General features: G+C 38.4%; 2 protein-coding genes across 2 annotated transcripts; both read left to right on the top strand.

Moving 5' to 3' along the window:
* The first annotated feature begins 5,026 nt into the window (after positions 1–5,026).
* Positions 5,027–10,858, top strand: LOC148371950 (trypsin-3-like). The gene is made up of 5 exons (XM_088326580.1): positions 5,027–5,100; positions 7,435–7,594; positions 8,435–8,697; positions 10,439–10,575; positions 10,644–10,858. Exons 1-5 carry the CDS (start codon positions 5,052–5,054, stop codon positions 10,791–10,793), a joined length of 759 nt encoding a protein of 252 aa, XP_088182706.1. The 5' UTR covers positions 5,027–5,051; the 3' UTR covers positions 10,794–10,858.
* Positions 10,859–15,410: 4,552 nt separating this feature from the next.
* rbm48 (RNA binding motif protein 48) lies at positions 15,411–22,597 on the top strand. Its single transcript, XM_088326579.1, has 5 exons — positions 15,411–15,544; positions 16,203–16,393; positions 18,560–18,705; positions 21,448–22,016; positions 22,088–22,597. Exons 1-5 carry the CDS (start codon positions 15,425–15,427, stop codon positions 22,148–22,150), a joined length of 1,089 nt encoding a protein of 362 aa, XP_088182705.1. The 5' UTR covers positions 15,411–15,424; the 3' UTR covers positions 22,151–22,597.
* The last annotated feature ends 1,333 nt before the right edge of the window (positions 22,598–23,930 follow it).

The raw sequence follows: 23,930 nt of genomic DNA, 5'->3' as shown, positions 1-23,930 counted from the left end.
ATTCCAGCAATGGTGGTGTCATAAAGACACAAATAGTTGGTATCTGCAGAAAACTCAACCCTCAAGTCTGTTGGTCTTGTTGCGGCACTGAAGGGGATTCGAACTTTGGGTTAGGGATTTTGTTTTTTGAGGTGAAATGAGTGCCAACTGTGCTTGCCCTCATTATTTTTCAGGGATGTGCTGGGCAAAATACACCGCACACAAGGGAGGAAAAAAAGCTGAGCCTCAACAACCAAAACCACTTCCTTACTTTGGTCCTTCGACTTCAGACCACAAGGCTCGGTGCCTTCCAGCAGACCAGAGGAATAGGGATATGAATAATCAACCTTGGCTTAGTCTGATAGAAAAGCAGCCTGGTAATGCATAAGTCATACAGAGTTTCCTTTCACCAGAGCAGTTTGTTTGGAGGTTGGGTTGAATGAGAAGAAGGGAACCAGAACTAGTTAAATAGAGGTTACCGTCTGCTCAAATAAACACAATTCTTCGCTCTTTTGCAAGATCAGCGATACTAAAATTAAAATACTAAAACACTGAGACCTTGCAATTATCAATAGAGCTAACGGGTTCCAACACAAGGCAAAATCTGTCTTTGCACTGATGCTTTTCTGTTATTTAGTATAAAAACAATATCTGCTCTGCAGATGTGGAAATAGTCAAGCGTCTGCGTCACACATGTCACAGATAAAAATGGTACTTGGGTGACTGAGTTCAATTCGAATGAGCAAATATGTTTACTTAGTTTTTGTCGCTCAATATTAATTTTAATCCATTGTATGTATTTAAAAAAATCTTTTTTGGGGCGTTTCACTAAATATGACATGACCATCAAGACGTGATAAAAATCCCGATATTGTGGAAAGGATGTCAATAAGAAATCCTATGTTGCAGAGGAACCCATGATGTAATAACGACAAATAACGGTTAGGTTGTCATCAAAGACAAGTGGGGGGATGGGCGGGGGGATCGGGCGTTACAGGGTCACAAGTGCAATCGACGTGGTTTATTGTGCTTAACTGTTTTGTTACTTTTTTCCATACTTCATCTGCTGAGAGGGGTGTGGTGCGAGCAGACTTTATTAATTTGTGAGATGGATTTTACACAAGCAAGATTATATTTTTTCACAAAACAGTTGTGATGTTTTTTTCTATCGCTCATTTTTCTTCCTTTCTTCCTTTCTTCTTCCTTTTTTTGATTGTTATTATTATTCTTCGTATTTCATCATATAATTAGAATCATTTTTCGTAAACTAACCTAAAGATCATTATTACTGTTTGAAAATGATTTCATTTTAGAAATGACTTGTTTTTCTAGTAAAATAAAGATAAAATAAAGAAATCATGCATTCTGAAAAAGATGAACAGGAAAAAATATAAAACATTGAAAAAGTAAGTTAAAATAATACAGTATAACGATTATGAAAAATGATAGTAAAGCTGCAACAGCGACTATACCATTTTTGTTTTGTTCATTTGTAATATGGCCTTTATAATCAACAGTGCTTGCTGCATTAGCTGAACATTGAATGAATGTGTAAAACCCGATCACAGGAACAGAAGCTGCTTGATTTAAGGACAAAGAGGAAGGTTTGAGGGAGGGCAAGAGGCTAAAACTCTCAAACTGGCAAATCTAGTGGTTGTTAATCAAATAAATAATAAAACTCAAAAGTTTAATTAGAAAAAAAGTCTAGTGGAATGACCCAATCTTAGAAATTGTCACGGACCAGAAACGGAGACGGGACCCAATTGCGTTCGTTTACTCAGCTTTATTTAGAAGGAGGAAAGGACTTGAACCCACGATCCGGTGATCGTTGGTCAGAGGTAGCAGATCGCTTGGAACGCGTGAGTGGCTCTTCCGTGTAGAGCGAAGGCAGTGTCGAAAGCGAGGAAAAAAGCAGGTCGATGGAGGAGCAAAAATGTAAACGGGTTCAGAAAAAAAGTCGGCAACGGGAATCAGACGGGAAACAGGGCAGGATTGAGTCAGGAGTCAAAAAAGGGCTTGCCTAGCGTGTAGCTGAGGTTTGCAGACGAACTGACAATTGTAGACAGGAAGGCGGTGGTTTAAAAAGAGGTCAGCAGCCAATCAGCGTCCGTGGCTGTTGGCGCCACCGGAGCAGACTCAGGTGTCCTGCATCAGTAATTACAAGAAATTGTGATTGCTGATTTTTTGTGTGTGCTATTTTAACAAGCAATTCAACTTCACCAACTTTATTTGAAGGTAACATTAAAATATATAGTTTAAAAGCTGGTCTACTTTAATCGATAGCTGACACAAAGACAAAACATCGGCTACTATTGTCCTTCGCTAAAAATAACTGCAAAGACATATTTGTTTCCCCACAGGTGCTATGTCATACTTCAGTTGCCCATTCAGCATTACTGCAAGCGCCTTTAGTTCACTTTATGCAGTAATATTACCATTTATGACCATTTAAAGACAGCAATGTCAAGTTATTCCCAGGTCAAATAACATTCGAGAAAAACAAGACAACAGAAGGGTTGTCAAGAAATTACTCACAGACTTGGAGTTAATTAAGTGTGCGCCTTATTTGAAGTCCACAAGCCCAGAGTTGCAAGATGGAGATGGATGTTTACACAATACCCAGGTAGAACCTGCCTGCGCTGGAAGGGAATGTGTTGCATTTACGCCTTAAGTGCATAATCACAGGGTTTGGTTCCAACGCACTCACCCATTTAAACGCATTGTTGATTACCGTCTTTACGTTCAAACACGAGCGACTTGCGACTGTTACCGATAACGCCCCCGCACAATGAATTCATTTGGATTTACTGTAATAAGCATAGAGTGAAATGAATTATTGGCGCAGGTGAGTCACATTTGTGAGTCACGGGAATCACTGTACATTTTGTACCAAATTTATCTTCTTGCAATGTCACTGGGAATATATGTTTTTTAATTTTGTTTTGGTTACTTCACAAAAATCCATTGAGTTTAGGTCCAGAATCTTGTTTTATTCTCCTAAATTTTCACTAACCCTTTGGAACTATTGGAAATTTCTCTCCAAAAACAGTCAACATCATGTTTCACTTCATTCACCCGTCTGTCAGAATTCCAGTGCCCAATCCCATTTTTTGGTTATAACCTTGTACAACTGGGAAAACCATTCACTGTAAATTTGTTAACGCATCCTTGTTCATGATAGTGATACTGCTTATCAAGTGAAGCTCATTCGTAAAGCGTAATTGTAAATCACTATACATAGACGTCGAATACTTTGAATATACGTAACTGAATCAATGTGAAAAAATAACGGAATATTTGACAGTTCCAACTACAAGTCTGGTGTCTGGAATGGCGTGATTTTCGTAAAGAGAGGGCCTTACTTCCGGGTGAGAACTGTCCCAACCGAAATATATTTTATTTTATTAAAAAAGGCAATGCCCTTGTGTTTGTCATGATTACTGATGCGGGGCACCTGAGTCTGCTCCTTTGGCGCCAACGGCCTCGGACGCTGATTGGCTGCTCATCTCTTTTTAAACCCCCGTCCTTCTGTCAACGATTGTCAGTCCGTCTGCGAACCTCAACTAGGCAACCACTTTTGGACCCTGACTCAATCCTGTCCTGATTCCCGTTAAATTCCAGGCGCCTACCCCTTTTCTGAACTCGATTACGTTTCTGCTCCACCGTCCCAGCCATCGACCTGTTCTTCCCCCCTTTCCCGACACTGCCTTTGCTCGCCACGGAAGTGCCACTCCCGCGTTCCAAGTGATCTGCTACCCATGACCGACGATCACTGACTCGTGGGTGCAAGCCCTTTCCTCCTTCTAAATAAAGCTGAGTAAAACGAACGCAAGTGGGTCCTGTCTCCGTTTCTGGTCTCTGACAGTGTCAAAAGTAAACTATATTTGTATTGGGGCTTATGAATGTATTGCTGCTTTAGTTTCACTTAAATCAAAATATTTTTATCTTCCCAAAAAATATCAAAAACTGTAAGTTAAAAAAATGCAATTAGGTCCATTTTGCAGTTTTTTAAAATCAATTTTTTTCATGAAGACATTTTTACATAATTTTATTGGAAAAAAATATATCAAACTTTGAACTAAATGTAATGCATTTTTTCAACCTTCCATTAATAATTGGCTGCCAAATTTGATCCTACTCACTGATTTTAACACCCAAATTAGTATGTAAGCATGATAGTTTTGACTTAATTAATTTTAGGAACATTTACTACAGTTTTTTTAAATTGTGCCAATCTATTTTTTTGCGAATTCTTCCTGATACATTTATAATCTAATAGACATTCAAATTAAGGAGAGACTACATCAGTGCATTTTGGAAGGATAACAGGAGAGGACTGAAAACCATCACAATGCAAAATTCCAAATTGTTCTAAAAGCCTTCCCCCTTAGCCCTCTCTTTTTAATTAAATCCCTTTAATTACAAGAGCGGATATGCCCTACAGACTGGAAATCAAAGAACAGCAACATTATTGTCCAATAGTAACCATGATGTAAGTAGTATGTAGTGCATTTATGATCTGCATTTATATTATTATTTATAGCGCTTTTCAAGTCAATGAAGAACTCTATAAGCTTTACAATGTGCTTCACAATTACCCATTCACACACACTCACATACAGATAGCAGCATCAGCCATGCAAGGCAACCACCTGCCTTTTAGGGGCATTGGGGATTCAGGGTTTTGCCCAAGGACACTTCGACATATACCACGAAGCCGGGAATCATACCTGCGACCACTTGATCCCGAGACGAGTACTTTACCTCCTAATCTCCGCAACTGGTGTCCAATATTTAAAAACAGAATACATATCATATCCGTTTGAAGCCACCTCATGCGCTTGGCAATTTAGTTGCGCTTTGGCACATGCAACATCTTTGAAATATGATTAATGTAAAAAATATAGAAGCAGTTTAATTCATACAATAGGATGTGAAAATACCCAAAACAATTTCTGGGTAACGGAGCAGATGTGTAATGTTTGAGGTGTGATGGAAAAAACCTTGAGAAAAAAAAGATAAGAGCACTCACTTTGCTCAGTATGCACCCACTTTGCCACTGCTCAGCAGCAATGAAGGCTATGAAGCTCTTGGTCCTCCTGGCTCTCTACGGAAGTGCAGGTACAAGAAAAAAATAATTGCATGTTATAGCAAAGGTGTATGTATATAGATTGATGGAAATTGAAATTAGATAATCAAATGACTATATTCATTCACAATTTCGATTTGTACGATAATGTAATGGAACAAAACGGTATTGAACAAATCTACCAATTTTCATAAGCAATGTTTTGCCATCTCGGCTTTATTTTTCTGGATTTTCTTATGACTTGTTCTAAGAAAGGGACTTGAGGTTTTTATTCTTTCAACAGACAGCAAGCACAAAATCCATTGGCAATTTTTTTTCTGTAGAAAAACAAAGGAGAGTGGAGGGTAGTAAACAAATCATGCTGAACATTGCCGAAAAAATGTTGCTCATCTGTAATTTGCAAAAACAGGGATTTTTCAACAAAGGTCAATCTGGACTCAAAAAATCTGGCAGTTATCAAGCCGGGTGTGGCCTGTTATATTTTACCAAGCTGTTCAAATCACTGTGTTTAATCAAGGCCGGCCAGTTCTGCAAAGGACAAAGAGAATATTTAACCATCCCTGTTTTTCTGTGTTTTGCAGACTTTATTGAACTGAGGCACATTATTTAAGAAAATATTTTAGGCATGCCATCAAATTTGAATTGAAAGCTCAACTCTGGATTTCTTCAAGTATGATTCAAAACCGTTTACATTTAATGTGAGTCAAAGCGTAAACTTGTAGCTAAATGGGGACAGTCAATAACTTTTGTGCCTCACTTCATGCTGATTATTATTGGCTTCTCTGATGTTTCTTTTCTCGATGTCTTTACATTTATAGCAAAAAGTGTCCAATCTTTGTCTTTTTGATATGTCAAATCAACAGAGGTGGGTAGTAACGGAGTGCATCTCAAGTAAATGGAACGGAGTACATTTATTCCGTAACATTACTTGAGTATGTTTTGGGAAATTTTGTACTTCTAAGAGTATTTTTAAATCCGTATAGTTTCACTTTACTTTCGTAAATTTGTGGCAAAAATAGGTACTTTTACTCCGCTACATTAGGCAACATTGAAGTCGTTACTTCGTTACTCAATCAATCTCTTCCACGAAAGTACTCGTCTGTGTGTCTCCGCTAAAGCCCATTTATTATGACGTGACCATATTCAACTCCAGAGGGGGAAATTTAGTTTACGGATGAAACAGCTGGAAAATGTGGCTTAGCAATTCTGACTATGAAAACACAGAAGAGGAGGAGCACGCCTGGCCTCACATAAAAAGCATGTTTCCCTTAAAAATGCTGCCAAACACCAGCTACAATATGCAATTTCTCCTTTGTTCGAGTTGCTAGCTTGTTTTTCTGCTTGCAGAGCCTGTCAAGATTAGTATCAGGGCTTTAAATGTTGCTACTTGGTGCTACATGTGCTCATTTTATTTATTTGATGTATACTATTTTTATTTTATTGTTTATTAAAGCACTTGATTTTACGTTAATTATTTTAACCTACTTTTAAACTAAATGTATTATTTTGCTCAGGGGATAGACTTTGATAATTTGATGATCTGATTGTTTTTTTTAAGATGTATTTATTTATTTATTTTAAATCAATAAATAGATGTTGCTCCAGTTACTCAGTACTTGAGTAATTTTTTCACCGAGTACTTTTTTACTTTTACTCAAGTAAGTATTTGGAAAACTACTTGTACTTCTACTTGAGGATTATTATTCTGAAGTAACATTACTTTTACTTGAGTACATTTTTGGCTATTCTACCCACCTCTGAAAATCAAAAAGGAATGACTTCAAAACAAACAGGTAGAGAGCTGAAATTTCACGAGGACTGTTGTCATGATTCAAAATGGTACCAAGAGAAAATTACCAATTTTTGTCGATGGGAGATCTGCATCATGTAGTTGTCATTTATGCCCATTTTTGGGAGATTTGGCTCCCATTCTAAATCCCAAATTTGTAACTTTAATTAAATAATTTGATACATTTTTAATTCATTCTCCTGATTACGGGCACAATGTCTATTTTTGGACAAGTTAAAGATATGAAAATAGTTGCATTTTTTTGCATTTTCGGAACCACAAAGACAAATCAAAACCAGTGTTTGTTATTCCTAGCAGAATCTCTCAAGTTTATTTGAAGAAAAAATACATAAAAAACAAAAATGCAGCCAATGTCAACATAACATTTTCAGTTTTCTAGCAACTTTCAAATGCATACTTGAATAGTACACCTTTGTTTGGGGTTAACATATGTGAGTTTAAATGCAACTGGTAGACTGTTGAACTGTTTTATATGGCTTCAAAAAATCAGTTTGGTTGTAAGTGTAATAGGTAATTTGACAGTGGGAAAAGTATTTACATGCATGCATCATTTTAGCTGCAGCTGTCCTAAGGGATGATGACAGGATAGTCGGCGGGTACGAATGTGCCAAGAACTCGGTGCCCTACCAGGTGTCTCTTTTCACGGGGTACAACCACTGCGGAGGAGTTCTCCTGTCGTCTGAATGGGTTCTCTCTGCTGCCCACTGCAGACCTAAGTGAGGAAGGCCATCGCAATTACAGTAGTATCTCTTTATACAAGCACCTCTACACACGAGAATTCCGATAACCTTTTGTTTTAAACAGGAATCTTGCTCGCTTTATAAAGGAAAATACAATTTACAAACAGTCCCAAAGGTTGCCACTAGAGCCTACTAAATGACCGCTCACTGCCATCAGCTTAGTCCAGTTTTTGCATTGCCTCCATCCATCAGGCACCTGATTCTGCCATTATGTTTGTTTTGATTACACCTCTTTAGTCACATTTTAAAGCATCTTCTTTTTGGGATGTTTTGTGACCTTTGCTTTAGGAGAAAAAAAGGAGATTGATGACAATGAAAGAAAAAGCGAGAAATAATAGAAATTAAGTGAGTTTCCTCCGGGCACTCCGGTTTCCTCCCATATTTTAAAGACATGCTGTTTGATTGGCAGGCCCAAATTGTCCCTAGGTAAAAAAAAGGGTGTGAATGCTTGTATGTCTCCATTTGCCCTGGCAACCAATTAAGTATCTCCCCTGCCCACTGCCCAATGATGGCTGGGATAGGCTTCAGCCCCCCACGTGAACATCATGAGGATAAGTGGTGTAGAAAATGAATGGATGTGCTGGTAGTGATCAGGAAGATGTGTTTTATTGCTATTTAGAGTTCACTTTGATCCCTTTGGAAGGTAGGGAAGAGGCCAATTTGTTTTTAATTATTTACTGTTGGGAAAATTCACTTGTTACACGAGTAATTTGAGCAACAAGAACAATCCTGGAACCAATTAAGCTTGAATGTAGAGGTACCACTGTGCTTTTGCAGTCATAACTACAATCCCCAATTTTCAAATTCTTCTTCAAGATCCAACATAGAGGTACGGCTTGGAGAGCACAACATCTGGGAACACGAAGGCCCCGAACAGTACATCATGTCCGCTGAATTCATTCGCCACCCGGAATACAATCCCCGCACGCTGGACAGCGACATCATGCTCATCAAGCTCACTCGACCCGCCTCCCTAAACAGTCATGTACAACCTGTGAAGCTCCCTTCCAAATGTGCCACTGATGGGACCATGTGCCATGTTTCCGGTTGGGGGAATATCCGTCCCAGTGATGAAGGCTGTGAGTCATGTGACTGAAGTCATCTGATAGAATAGGACAGAATAGAATAAATAGACTTTATTTTCATTGAAACAACACAGTGGACATTTTTTGCACCGAGATAAGACATGGTATACCAGGATAAACACTTAACAAAAACGTAAAATAAAATAATAAGATTTAAATAATGTCAGAATAAGTAGGCAAAACTATTTACGAGGTAGTGCTTGGAGATTGACAGAAGTTGTAAGTTATTTTTTTTTTCGTGTTGATAAAATAGTGCATCGTAACAATAGTGTAGTGAAAAGTAGTGCTATATATTTAGCGACAAAAAAGTTCCCATATAAGTTGATGAATGAGATATGAATACACATTTCTCTATGCAATGCACATATTTCAATGCAACTAGCAAGAAGGGATGCAACTAACTACTATTTTAATATTCGACTAGTTACTGACTATTGAAACAATTAGTAGAATGATTGGATATTAGCGATTTTTCAAAGGTGCAGTGCATTGATTGAAGTGTCCTCAGAAAGTTCAGTTAAATATTAACTCTATTAAATATGTGTGTACAATGCCCAACTGGATTTAAAGACCCCTTATGCTTCATATTCCACTGCGCCTATCTGCTTTTATCTTACTTTTATCAGAGTGGTTCAGGCAGAATAGATTAGGTTCAAGGAATGGGAGCTGGGGGGAATGCTGGAGAGTGAACTAATGCTCGTCCCTGCTGTTTTGCATTTTATTTCTATTTGTGTGGTATGAGAACGGTGAAAGTAAGAAAAGGTTGGCTTCTAGCAGAGTCTAACGCTAACCCAAACACCAAGAAAGATGAAAAAAGCTGAGTTTATTCGAGCATGTCTAAAAAATGTACGTACTTGCATAAATGAGCTGAATGAGGCTGCAAAGATGACACAAACCGGGAGATCGCGGCATAGACTAACAAAACCAAACCAAACAAAGGCATCGATTTTACATTGTGCTAGGTGAAATACATTAAAAAAACATTTAATTATTCTTAGTTGACCATGAATTCTGATCCCCCCAAAAGTCTTTACCAAATTGTAAAAGCCTAAAGCAACTTAAAGGTATTATTTGGCCACTAGATGCCTCTGTATTGCATAGTTCAAGCAAAGGAGTGCAAAAACACTAGGAAGTATACAAACTACTGAGATTCATAGCAGAGGTAAGATCCTAAGCCTAAACGCGAGTTTGACCAGACCCACTTTTCAGCCATGGTCGGGCCTAAAGTTACAATCGTTAAGTTCAAGGCTGGTCGGGCCAGGCTTCTCTCCCACTGACTTTTCAAATTATTTTTTTATCATCCACCTGTCATTGTTCTTCTTTGTCTCTCTGCCACTCTCTTGCTTTAACGGCTGCACTCGATTCTTGAGGTCGTACAGCTGCTCTGGTTTATGGCCCAATTTTCGCCCCATCAAAATGACGGAGGGCCTTCAAATTTTTCCTGGCAACTTTTGTCAATGACAGAAAATTGTTGGTTAATGTAACCTCTGCAGACACAGAAATATAAAAGATGTAAATTTTGATACTGTCTTGTTAAACTGATTACTTGGTCATCAAAATAGTTGTTTTTGAATGCTAATGAACTACTTGTAAATAACCAATTAAAAGTGGAGCATATACCTTGCGTAAAAAAAGGAATTTGTTTTCTTAAGTAATTGGTTTAAATTGGCAGTGCTCAAAATTACACACTGTCCCTTTAGGAAGCCCACTAACTTGTGAAATCCACTTTATTCAGCAAAGTTTCCACATACGCTGCAGTGCGTGGACGTTCCTCTCCTGAGTGATGACGCGTGCTTTAATGCACATCCTTTCCAAATCACGGACAACATGATCTGCGCTGGTTACCTGGAGGGAGGTAAAGACTCCTGTCAGGTATTACCCCAAACAGTCCATTTCTGCCTCTTAAAAACACAGCCACCTTCATAACTTGCCATTTACAGGGTGACTCTGGGGGCCCTATGACTTGTGGCGGGGAGCTCCAAGGAATTGTGTCGTGGGGGAAAGGTTGCGCGCAGAGAAACAAACCCGGGGTGTACACCAAAGTCTGCAATTACATCGCTTGGATCAAGAAGACAATGATGTCCGGCTAGACTAGGAGGACTGACATGACAAACTATGTGAAGCAAAAAGGGAATAAAACACATGAGAAAATGCACATTTTTGTGACTTTTTTTTAATCCCCACAGTAACATGTACAGTGCCGTGAAAAAGTATTTGCCCCCTTCCCTTCTTTTTGCATATTTTTCACTCACAAAATGTTTAAAAAAAAGTAGACATCATAGCAAAAAACAATTGCGTGTCTTTCGTCATTGCTGGCTGCAGGCAGAACACGCACGTGTAGACAGACAAGACCTGAGAATTTTGATAGCAATTGTTAGCATGACATTTCTTGGGAAATCCAAATCTCTACTTTTCATAGTTTTGACTCCACCCTGGTAATGGTGTGATTCACAGTGGAACGAAAACTAGACCAGTTTCGGTGAGCTTGTTTAGGTTACTCAAGGTAATGGATTGTAACATTTAAACCAAAATTTGAGATGCCCCTTTAATATTTGATACCCCTGTCATCATATTTTTATATTGTTAGTTGTTTTGCCTAATTTTTGTGCAAATTTACAAGTCAAGCCCATTTTAAGTTTCTTGACACGTAGCTGCAAACGGCTTGACGTTGTCAAAGTTAATTTTTTACTAAAAAAGACTGAATATGCTCTTTTTGGCTTTTAAGGCTAAGTTGTTTTCCTTGCGTGAAAATTCCACAATCTCTTAGACGAATGGAAATGTTGGTGATCTGAGTGGCAAGCGACCCCACATCAGGAATCCAACAAGTATCTGATTCATCATAGAGCTCTGCATCAAGGTGGCGGTTGAAATTGGATTATTCCTATGATCTTGACTGTGGACTCAGGAACTTTGTGAAACAAGCAATACCCATTGATGTGGGATACTCTGAAATGGAAATGATCAAAATTGTGATTTCTTTGCCTTTTTTTATGAACTTTGGGATCATTCGTTTGACTTGACATTGAAATTTAAAGTGCATTGTTGTGTCATTTTAAATTCTGACACTAAAACAGATTCAGTTTGATTATATATACATTTTGCAACTAATCATATGTTTATCATGTCACAATTACCCATTGCCCTCACCTGTGCCCACTCGTTTGGCGCCAGCTGTTGATCTTTGCCTGATTGGTTCCTGTCCTATTTAAACTCAACACTTCCATTCACTCCTTGTCAGTCCGTCAGCGAAACTCTGCATACGCAAGGCTAGCACTATTTGACTCTGGCTCCTGTCTGCCCCATCCTCAACTGTATCCTGCTCGTCTGTCCCTGACTTCCCAAACGTCTCGGGCTACTTGACCCGTTCTGTCCATCAACCACGCTCCAATCTTCGCTCCGGCTACTTGACCTTTTTTTGCCTACCGACCATGCTCCGATCTCCCTCTTCGGCTACCTGACCCGTTTTTGCCCACCGACCACGCTCCGATCTCCCGCTCCGGCTACTTCACCCGTTTTTGCACATCGACCACGCTCCCCGTCCCGATCGCCCGTCCCGGAAACTCCACTCATTTCCGCATTCCGACCACGCTCCAATCCCGTGAGCTCCTTGCTCTTCCAGCCGGGCTGTTGTTTGTTTCCCCGCACCTGACTTCTTTAATTCTCCAATGAAGCTTTGTGTGAAACGTTACACGTTTGGGTCTACCATCTGTTCTGGTTCTGACATATCAACCAAAATTAAAGGAGATAACAGGATATTAAACTGAAATACAACTAAAACAACATTAATAATCCAAGATTGACAAAATTTAGGATTTCTCATTTAACACCTTGTTACTTTGCACTTTTAGTATAATTCATGTTAAATGTTGTGCATTGTCTTATCCACTGTTCATTACATTGATGGCTTTTGTTGAAAACTAGTTTGGACTTATGGTGTTTCCTTTTTTAATTTAACCACGCATCAAAACTAGAACTAGTCCAGGAGCTTTTCTTACCTCTGCCTAACAGCATAGGTGCTACAAACAAAAACTGTGAACTTGAAAAAACTTTAAGGGTTTCAATCAAACTTGATTGACAGACGTGTTGGTCACATCCATGACCCAGTCCCACGATATATCATGTAACCAAAGTAGCAATCCCCAAGCTTTTCCAAATTATTTAACAGCAAAGCAATCTGTGTTTTTCATAAAATGGCCCTACACTGGTCATTTGCAAAAATCCTGAGCAGAACACAAATGTACAAACGTGACATTTAGTGTCAGGAAAACAGTAAATCAAGAGCAATAAATACTGGGATGTTGTATGATGCGGCTTTAAAATTGCAAAGCACGCACACACTATGGACTTTCTTTGTAATCCCTCAATGGAGAGCAAAGTACCAAACGTAGTATTTAGCTGGTTTTGCTTTGCACTGAAGTGCAGTTGAAAAGTCGTGTTCTAGTGGTTGTGTGTGAACTTAAATGTAGGGAAGGGTGGGAAAAAAGGAATTTTGTAATTTGTTGTTTAAAAGACTGGAACTTTTGTCTTAAAGCAGTGAGTGAGTGCATGCGTGTATGTGATCTGTACGAATGAGCTTGGAATCTCACTTTTGATCTTTAATCTTTGAGGAGAGATTTACCTGACAACAGTAAGCCAAAAGGTTCATCAAGACTGCACAACAATAATTTAATCATCCATTATCTGCGGCGCTAATCCTCAGTAGGGTTGCCGGGGTGGTTGAGCCATCCCAGCTTACTTCGGGCAGTGGGCAGGGGACACCCTCAACTGACTGCCAACCAGTCGCAGGGCACACATTCCAACCATTCATATGTTCACTCATACCTCGGGACAATTTGGTCCATGCATGTATTTGGAATGTGGTAGGAAACCGGAGTGACCTGTGGAAACCCACGCAGGCACGGGGAGAACATGCAAACTCCATATGAGGTTGCAGTAGCTGGACTTGAACCCTAAACCTCCGCACCGTGGCCGACTTAACCGTTTTAAACAAATTCGTCAATGTTATTTTGTCGTGAAAACTCATCAAGTGTGCTCTAGGGAATTATTTAATTGCACCTACTATATAGTATATAAATTAATAGATCTTCGTTAATCCAAACAAATCAGAAAAATTACATCACATGCGTCAACGTCAAGGCTAAATCTTGCCTTTGACATGATCTTGATTCATTATTTTAACATACACCCGGACTAGTTAATTATTTGTTTTTCAGTGTACATTGCTTTGACGTGAAGAAAGTGTTGTTTTACAGGTTTGCACTTTATTTAGTTCTGTTTAAATCCAAATAAATTAGAAAAACATTAGTTTATAAATAATAGAAAATTTCCATAACAAATTTGGGGGATTTTAGCCCACTTTTGATTAAATATAAAATATAAGCTACTGATGTGCCTGGATGATATCGGCTTTTTTAACTTAATGTGAATGTTATGAAGGTTTTTGTATTAAGGAAACATTTCTTTTTTGCCTGTTGAAAATTAAAGATGACTGACCAAGCCATAAAAAATGTTTGCTTTATTTATCCGACCAAATTGGAATATATTTCCCAAAAATATTCAAGAGGATTTTGTTGTATGTAGCTTATAACATATCACACATGTGATGTGTGTAGCATCATGTTTTCAAAGCAATTGTTATGTTTGTGACGTAATAGTAAATTTAGAGTCGTTTTACATGAAATGGTCGCTACATTTTTTTTACAATCAACATTTATAACGTACATCAGGCCCTTTAAAGACAGCTATTACACTTGTGTGGCCCTTTGTGAAAATAAATTTGGATGAAAGTAGCAACAAATCGTCATGCCGGTAGCTCCCAGAAAGTCCTGAAAGAAGTAACTTCATTGCTTGATAACGATTGTTGTCTGAGTCGGTACTACAGTTACCCTTTTGTATCATGCAATGTGCAAAATAAGAAAAGATTTTTTTAAATGACTTTTAAATTTTTTTTGATTTTTTCATATTGCAATTTGCAATGTAGCAATAAAAATGTGGAGTTGTTTTTGAACATAATGATATAAATTGCCGGAGATGCATCCAGCAGCAATGAGCTTTTTTCTCCACTAAAATGCAGTACAGTTTTTTGTATACTATACTGCAATTTTTCTTACATACGACTTGCTGCAATCCTGCAAATGTCCCATTTAGGGCAACCCTTGGGCTTCCAGGCGCTGATAAGTTTATGCATTCTTCATGCATAGCTCAGTTTTCTTGCAATAAACTGTTATTTTGCTCGCAAAGTGGCCTTGTGTTATTTATTGAAAACATTGTTTAGCTATTGCAGGTACGTATCACAAATGCAAAAAAGCAAGTTCTGCTTGAAGTGCGCCCTTACAGAAAGAAAACTATTTTTCTCAGAGGATTTCTTGGAAACAAGTATTTTCAAGAAACTTATCAATGTTTAACTGTTGTTTACTTAGCAATAGTAAAAGATAGAAACATATTTTTTTTGAATGAAAGATGAGGGTTCAAGCTTAAGTCCCAGAAACATAACTCAATTTTCTGTAGGCCTTCAAAAATGAGTCCAAATGGCGACAATTGGCTCTCCTAATTTGAGAAAAAGCGTCTGGCATTAAATTAGTTAATATGTTTTCCCTGATCTGTCTCCATCAAACGCGACATAAACATGACTCTATTTGACTACTGTATTCCAATCCCTAATCCGTTTTTGTGATGTGCTCTTACTTTGAAAGCCGAAACACCGGAAACAGTTACACCAAACATGGCGGCAGTCGGGGCAAGCTCCTGGAAGACTCCCGAGGTGTACAAACATCACGAACAGCGGAAAGTTTGCATCTCTCGACCTAAATATCGTGATGGAAGAAAGGCCAGGGCCGTCAAGGTATTTTTTATGTCCATTTATCGCATTTAAAGTTGGTAATTTAATATTATGGCAAGCTGGGTGATCCTGTTCGACCCAAAGAATGTAAACATACCTCTTTGACGTGGGAAGTGTTTCAAAATCTCTCACCTTGAGGAGAAATTCACCGTTTTGAAGGCATTTTTCCCAGAGTGAAAAAAGGTGGTGCGTTTCAATTAAAATCAGTGTCGTTCGTACGGGCAGGAGTACTTTATTCGTGGGTAACTCTTATTTCATTTCATGTCATCACACTTTAGTTATTCACGGTACCAGAGACAATTGTAAGAGAATGGAGAAAACAGAAAGATATAAAAGAGGCAAAAGAGCACGATTAGGGAAAAAACACTTTGGCATATCTGATTAGACATTGAAGCACATGGAATTTATGTGTTGCAAATTATATGTTGGTATTGTTTTCACAGTTGTCAATAAATTATTTCAAGCATGGCTGCATGTATTCAACAACGTTTGTCCCTTTCAATACTTAGTTTGAGCTAAGAAAAAGTCAAACAACATTTTAAACAGATTCTTTTAGGAGTGTGCGTAGTACACAAATGTGTACAGTATTTCCCCCAAGCCCTTTCTCACCCTTTCAAGCCCTCACCCATTTTCTACCTGGTTTTCTCTGTGTTCTCGTAAGGTATACACCATCAATTCGGAGTCGTGCTACGTTATGATCCAAGGGGTCCCTGCCATTGGAGTTATGACGGAACTCATCCAGCTTTGTGCTTTATATGGAGTCGTGCAAGAGTACCGGCCTTTGGATGAGTACCCTGCCGAGGAGTTCACCGAAGTCTACCTTGTCAAGTTTCAGAAACTCACCAGTGCCAGGTTCATAAAACCGTTATTTTAAGATAAACTCGTGACTGCACAGGCAGGTTTTACCATTACTATTAATTTAAAGAAGTAATAATACACACGCACATTTTATATGTAATCATGTTGAAAAGTACAGTAGACCCTGGCAAAACAATGTCAATTTATATCCGTCGACCTCAGCCGATTGCCCCCCTTATTAATGATAGCTAATCCCTTTTTTAAGAGATAATGCACCTTACAACACAACGCGGCACCTGTTTATTCACAGCAAGACAGACTAATTCGAATTAAGATCATTTGTGCATCAAGTTCATTTATATACTGAATTAACAAATGGAGTTTATTTAGGCACACCTCTAAAAAAATTGCATCACCCACTACCTGTCAAAAGGGATCAATGAAATATTTGCACAAGAAAACAGCGGAACAATTCAATAATATACATAAACATGTGCCCAAAGGAGGCAGCCCAGCAGCGGAGTGGTTAGCGCATGTCCGGCACAGTTCTGAGGTCATGGGATCAAACCTTCCTGTGTGGAGTTTGCATGTTCTCCCCGTGCTTGCGTGGGTTTCCTCCGGTCACTCCAGTTTCCTCCCACTTTCCAAAAACATGCATGTGAGGTTAATTGGCCGGGCCAAATTGTGTGTTTGAGCGAGTGGGTCGTAAGTCTCTGTGTGCTCTGCGATTGGCTGGCAAGCAGTTCAGGAGGTCCCCTGGGAAGGGCTCCAGCACCCCCGTGACCCTACTGAGGATAAGTGGATGGAAGTGCCCAAAGGGAGTAGGCTAAACCTGAAGCTTTGAAGGGCCCATCCATCATACTTTTTTTCCTTACAGAGAAGATATTCACAATCAAAATAAAAAAACAGAACTTCACCCCACAAAGGAAAATTAAAAATAATGTGCCGACAATAGTCAAGTCAAGTCATTTTTATTTGTATAGCCCTTAATCACAAATAGTCTCAAAGGGCTTCAAAGGTTATTACACATGAACAGTTTAGGTTATTCATATGCTATAGAGTAGAAGTGAGTTTTAAGCTTAGATTTAAACATTTCCAAGTCATAAAGAAAATAGAATGCAATACAACGTAGCATGCATTCATAAAAATAAAATGGCAACATTTTGGAAAAGGTAAAATAAATGGCCGATCATACAGCCACCAGATTAAAATGTAAACAATTTCAAAACTTCCACTAGCGAAAATTATCATTCCATTTGAAGATTGCCATGCTTTAATTGCCTCATTATTTTCATCATCAATTGGTTATCGCCATGCGGCTTAACGAGGCTAGCCATTGGAGTGTCTTGCAACAAGCCATTGGTATTGCTTGTTAATACAAGCTTTGTTCCAATAGTTTTTATTTATTTATTTATTATTTCTTTTGATTCTCCCTCTAGTACCACGACAAGCCTTGGAACCCATAAATGCAGTATTGTATCAAAGACACTCAAAGTTTTTACAAAGTACTGTGCTATTCTATTCGCCCTTTCCTGATTTTTGTGATTGTTTGCATTATCACCACTCACAAAGGTTTCAGATCATTAAACCCGTTTTAATATCACTGGGACAACCTAAGGAAAAACAAAATGCAGTTTTTAAATGTTGATTCCATGTATTAAGGCACAAAAGAAAAAAAAAACAAGACCTATCTGGCCGTATGTGAAAAAGTAATTATCCCTGAACCTAAATGCAATTACGTTTTGACATTGGACCGACCAGGTTTTGTGCCATCATACATTGAATCAGTATTTCGAATCTGCATTTTATATTTCCTTGGGTTCTCTCTGTCTGATGTTAAAATTGGTTTGATGATCTGAAACGTTTGTGAGTGATAAATATGCAAAAAACACAGAAATCAAGGAAGGGGGCAAATATTTTTTTTACGGGACTGTTCTTGAGATTCTGACCTGAATTAACAGACAGAAACACATCGTGGGAGTTGTTTCAGCCAATAGCATATTGGCATTTTCACGATGCCACGACATTAACCAATAGTAGACCAGAATTTTATATGACATTGACCAATAGCATTCAGTCTCTTGGAGACATGCATACTCACACAGTCATATGCACTAACACGGCAAAGTCTGTCTTTGGGCGCGTGGTTGTACTGTGAAGAAATGTCAAGTTACATGGTTTTTTATGTCTTTTTTTCTTCAATCGTTTTTTTTTTTCCAGAGCTGCCAAACGACACATGGACGAGAAAAGTTTCTATGGTGGTGTTCTCCATGTTTGCTATGTCCCTGAATATGAGACTGTAGAGGATACCAGAATGAAGCTGCAAGACCGCAGAAGATACGTGACGAGGATGGCACAGAATAGAGGTACAACTTTTTTTTAAACCCCAAATTTCTAACAACATATTTCTTTAGTATGAAATACAATGAACCACCGATCACTGAGGGGATTCCGTTCCATGGATAGGGATGGGTGCCCCCAGTCTGTACTTGCCCAAGACACACCACAGGAAATGGTGTCTCTACGACACTAGTGGTTAAGGGAACCAACCATTTTACATTTAAATACTAGTACATCAAAACTAAAAAATAAACAATTTTTACAAGCCCAGGCATTTGTTTAACAAACACAAAACGGTCTACTGTACCTGTTGTTGTTTGGATCCCTTAAACTCTAGGGATGTGGAGGCAACATTTTCCTGTGGTGTGTCTTGGGCAAGTACAGACCAACATATGTTTCTATCCTGTCTCAAACCTGATACCTTTCACGTGTCAGGCAAATGTGCTAACCGCTGTACTTAACATGTTTTTTTTTCGTTTTTCACCAATGCCTACTGTAATTAGGGTCTGTTAAGCCAATCAAAATTCAGAACACAATCAATGTTGAAAATCTGTCAAGCAGCAATCTCATGAAAGGTGAACTGCCTTATAGCGAGGTATTACTGTACACTGCAATGTTTTGAAAACGACCTCCTGAATAATTATAGAAAGTCAAGTACTAATACGTAGGTAATAATTAAAAAAATATGCACCAAGTTACCACAATGATGAGAAAAAAGGCAGCACTGATATAAAATGATTCACAAGAATAAAAAAAAAAATCGCTCCGGAATAGGCATCTGTATAAGCTTACACTAAAGATCATTAGTTACACACAAAAAAAATAAATTTAGAATGTCACTAATCAAAGTTGCCCTACTCAAGAGAAAATTATAACATCTTGTAAGAATAAAGTTATAAAACAGTGCCATCTTGATTACTTTATGATGAACCTATTTAGTGTTGTATTTTCTCAATGCACGTTTAAAAATAAAATGAAAAATCGAAATTTTGTAAAAAAAACAAGATTAGGATGTTGCACAAGAAAGGTGTCATTCTCAGAGAAAAATAATAATAATCCGTAATAATAAAGTAGTAAAAAAGATCATCCATCATGCCTACTTTACAATAAGCCTATTAGGTTTTGTACAGGATGTTTAAAAACTATTGAAATCCTTTGAATATCAATAATTAATAATGATAAAAATATATGAATTTCCCTGTACTAACTCATGAGCAGATAATTTGTAAAAAAAAAAAAAAAAATAGTAATCTGCTGGAGACCGTTGCCAAAAATATGCTTTACCTTGTTTGGCAAGAGATGGATGACTGACTGTAGTGTTTCAGGTGGTGGGCATATTTCAAATTTGTGAAATAGTTCACAAAATCCACATTCTTCTGAATTTCTCGTTCAATTTTAGAATAATACTTGTTATAATCTTCAACATTAAAACTTTTTAAATTCAATTACCGTATTTTCACAATTATTTGGTGCACCGGGTTATTAGGCGCGCCCCCCAAATTCATATTTTCTCCCTATATTTTTAACACATAAGGCGCACCGGACTATAAGGCGCTACAGTGGGACTGTACACAAAACAGTCAGATAGTTCAGTCAAACTTATTAACCCGTTAACATTCCGACGGCTCGCAAAGAAGCAAATATGTGTCTCAGAAACAAACAATGCCATCCATTTCTTAGTTTCTATTTTCTTTTCGCTGGCAACTGTGTGGACGGCAATGTAAGAATTTCATTGTGTGGTTCTTTACTGTGCATATGACAATAAACACTTTGAATTGAATTTAAAAACAGACTAATCGCATACACATCAAGATCAGTTTGAAACAAGGTACTGGGAAAATATAAAGACGGGGTAGCTCACCAAAGTCGTCTTGCAGGCATCACGTTCAATGATAATATGCAACCATGATCCTCTTACATCCGTGGGTGTAGTAAATCCAACCTTGTAAAATATTTACACACTCCAAAACACGTAATAACGCAAATAAAATAAAAAAATCTGCCGAGAAGCTTGTTGCTATTTAGCCCCATAATTCTTGTTTACAAATACAGACTAGTAAAAAATGTTTTCTCCACGCCGTAGAGCAACCTAAAAGTGTGATTCACATCTTTTTCGGCCAATTGTTTGGCCTATGCAAGCCTGTAAATGCTAAAAAGGACCCACCTCCTTCACCTCTGATTAACTTTAGCCAATTGTGACTGATTCAAATGATGATTGACACATTGGTTAGGAAATGAAACGGCAGTGTATATATACACCGCGCACTAATTCTTCTACGGGGGAAAATCTAGTCGGCGGCTGCTTGCCTTAGTCGCGAGACATTGCGACTCAATATTGATCCATATACAAGGCGCACTGTATTATAAGGCGCATGGTCAGCTTTTGAAAAAAAAAAAAATAACAAAGGCTTTAAGTGCGCCTTATAGTCGTGAAAATACGGTACCTTAATTATGTACTTTCTGTGATGTATTACATCTCAAAGGATATCAATCTTTTTGAAAAACCCTGTACCAGTGTGCCCGCTTTGAGACTGGGAGGTCGCTGGTTCGCGCCTCGACCGAGACATACCTAATTGGTATAATGGCGGCGCCCTCTGGCTGCGGCTGCATCGACCCGCTACAACGGATCAGGTGTATCGACATTTCGTTCTGTGTACATTGTTACAAAGAATGACAATACAAAGGAAATTATTATTATTATTATTATTATTATTATATTCTCAATACAAGTTTATAGTGATTGCAATTCTGTATTCTTGAATTTAAAGTCAGGGATGTGGCGCAGGAACGAGCACTGGACGAGGATCCTACCGCAGCAGAATCCAAATCGGAAGAACCCACACGGGCCTACATCATCCCCACTGACTGCGAAACAAGTGGCCGTGACAATGAGAACGAGCTCTGGAACAAAAACTGTCACTCTTTCCCTCTATTGCCACTTCCTCCTCAGGAAATTCACAACTCTACACACCACAAACTCCACCAACCTGTCCCAACAGAGGACAAAATGGGGACATTGCACAACGCCATCCTTGATGCAAAAGAAAGGGCGACAGCATCAAAATCGAGCCTCTGCCCGACAAAGTCACAGAAATCCAGATGCACACCAGTTCCTTTCACCGTCAATCCGCCGCACGTGGTCACGTTCGTCCCAAAAACAACACAGTTGGAGAGCAGAAAACGCAAAATGGAAGAGCTTGCGTCACACTCGGCATCTGAGATCATAGGAAAAAATGAGCCACTCATCGGACCGAAACTAGAGGACGCTCCTAAAGTGGACATGGAGGACGAATCGCTGAACACGACTGTCAACCGGATACGGAGCGCAATGAAAACGGTAGCACACGTTCAATTGATTCCTTTATAATAAATATAAGTTCACTAAATCGAATGTTGTTTTCCTTTCAGGTGGAATCCGTTCCTGAACTCAAACCAGTGGGAAAAAAGATAAAACCACGTAGACGAATTTGATCGTGACACTTGTAACAGACTGTAGTGTGACACCACACCATAGCGCCTCTTTTATTTGTTGTAACAAGTACCGTGACTTTGTGATTATTACTCGGTCTAAAACACAAACACTATGTCAAAGTCAAGACACGCAGAAAGGTTTTCTATATATCCCAGAGATTATTTTGATTCACTATCATATACCATGAATTGTTACTTCTGAAAAAAATTGTTGTTTTTGGTTCATAGATTTTGAACTTTATTGTATTTCAATCAATAATATATATTTTTTGAAATTCAAGGAAATTTAATGATAGAAAATCTCTATTATTTTTTCCCCAAGTAAATTTAGCTCAATTTTGCTATAATAGAAGCTAAATGTTACTGATGGGGCCTGAATATTAGCAGCTTCTTTCATTTAATGATCACCGGTATTTTTATACGAAATAAATTCATCTTTTTTTGCAAGGTTCTTCAAATCCTTGGATATGCATGCATTTTAATGTTGTGTTTTCAAGGTCAGAAGAGGGCTTCAATTTCGGATGAAGTGGTGGTAAATGCAGGAAATGTTGCTGTAAAGCAAATAAACCCAGCACAAAAATGTCGTGACTTTTTTTGTTTCGGTGGCTCGCTTTGGAATGGATGGAATGACGTCGTCCCCTTTTGAACAGTTCCCGAACGTACCAATTCACCATGTACCATAATTAATTCTAATAACATTAAGTTTTGAAGGTAATCAAAATATCCAAGGCTATGTATTGATAAAATAATGTTCTTACCGTACGTAATTTTGTCAATTGGAGGGGCATTCTCAAGTGCAGAACATTATGCAAATTTCTCACTTCTTTGGCATTCTAACAAGTTTAGTAACTTCAAACACCAACTCCTGATACTGTGAGTATCAGATATCTAAAACCACGCCCAAAAAGGCACGATCTGGTCAAGCGTCCCTGGTCCATGTAAAAAGAGGAGCTGATCGATAGCTCGCTCTCTTTTATCTCGCAAGACGGCCGCGCCAAGCAACAACACGTAAGAGGACGGTTTCAGATCCAACACCATGTTTGCTGGTTCTTGGGAATGAGCGTTTTTTTCTGTACAAGGGATTCTCCCCAAATCGACTAGCATTTTAGCGGGAAACTTTTGTTTTGTGTTACTTTCAGCGATCGAAAACTCCCCGAATCTCCGGCGCCTTCCCATTTTCCCCACCTCTCATTAATTCTTTGTGTTCATAAATTGTGTATGTTAGAGGCTAATTCGTTTACTGATTGCAGTAAAGAATTTGTTTCAATCCTAAGGATTTTCAAATTAAAGCTAGAAAAATCCCTACATTGCCATGTTTCTCAGAAGTCTGGCTCGATAGACCACGCATTAAATTAGGAAAAATTAAACAAAGCTGCTTAAAAATGTCGATGCGCCTTTTTTCACACATGAGTTAAAGTTTAGAAGAATTTACTTCCCTTTCTTTCCAGTTTGATGTCATTCAGTACTGTCGGTAAGAAAAAGACTAGGAAAATTTTATACAACACAGACCAAACAGACGGCAGCAAACATTAATGGGATTGGGCACGAAAACTTTCATTTTCTATGCCGCAGCTATTGATTAGTTAGTGTGTAAAAGGGAAAAGTGTGAAGCACATTGTAAAGCGCTTTGGGAGGTCTTCGTTGACTTGAAAAGCGTGATATAAATTCAGAACATTTACATGCCTCATTCAGTGAATTATAGCTTCTAGTTTAGTATTGGGTTTAGAATTTGTCACATTTTCTGGTTCTTTTTCTTATAGGAAGCACTCAGAGACCCTAA

Source organism: Urocampus carinirostris, chromosome 2 (assembly GCF_059441175.1).
Source record: "Urocampus carinirostris isolate Australia breed hairy pipefish chromosome 2, RoL_Ucar_1.0, whole genome shotgun sequence".
Lineage (NCBI taxonomy): Eukaryota > Metazoa > Chordata > Actinopteri > Syngnathiformes > Syngnathidae > Urocampus > Urocampus carinirostris.
The sequence above is the reverse complement of the archived record's forward strand: the minus strand, read 5'-3'. Positions and strand labels throughout refer to the sequence as shown.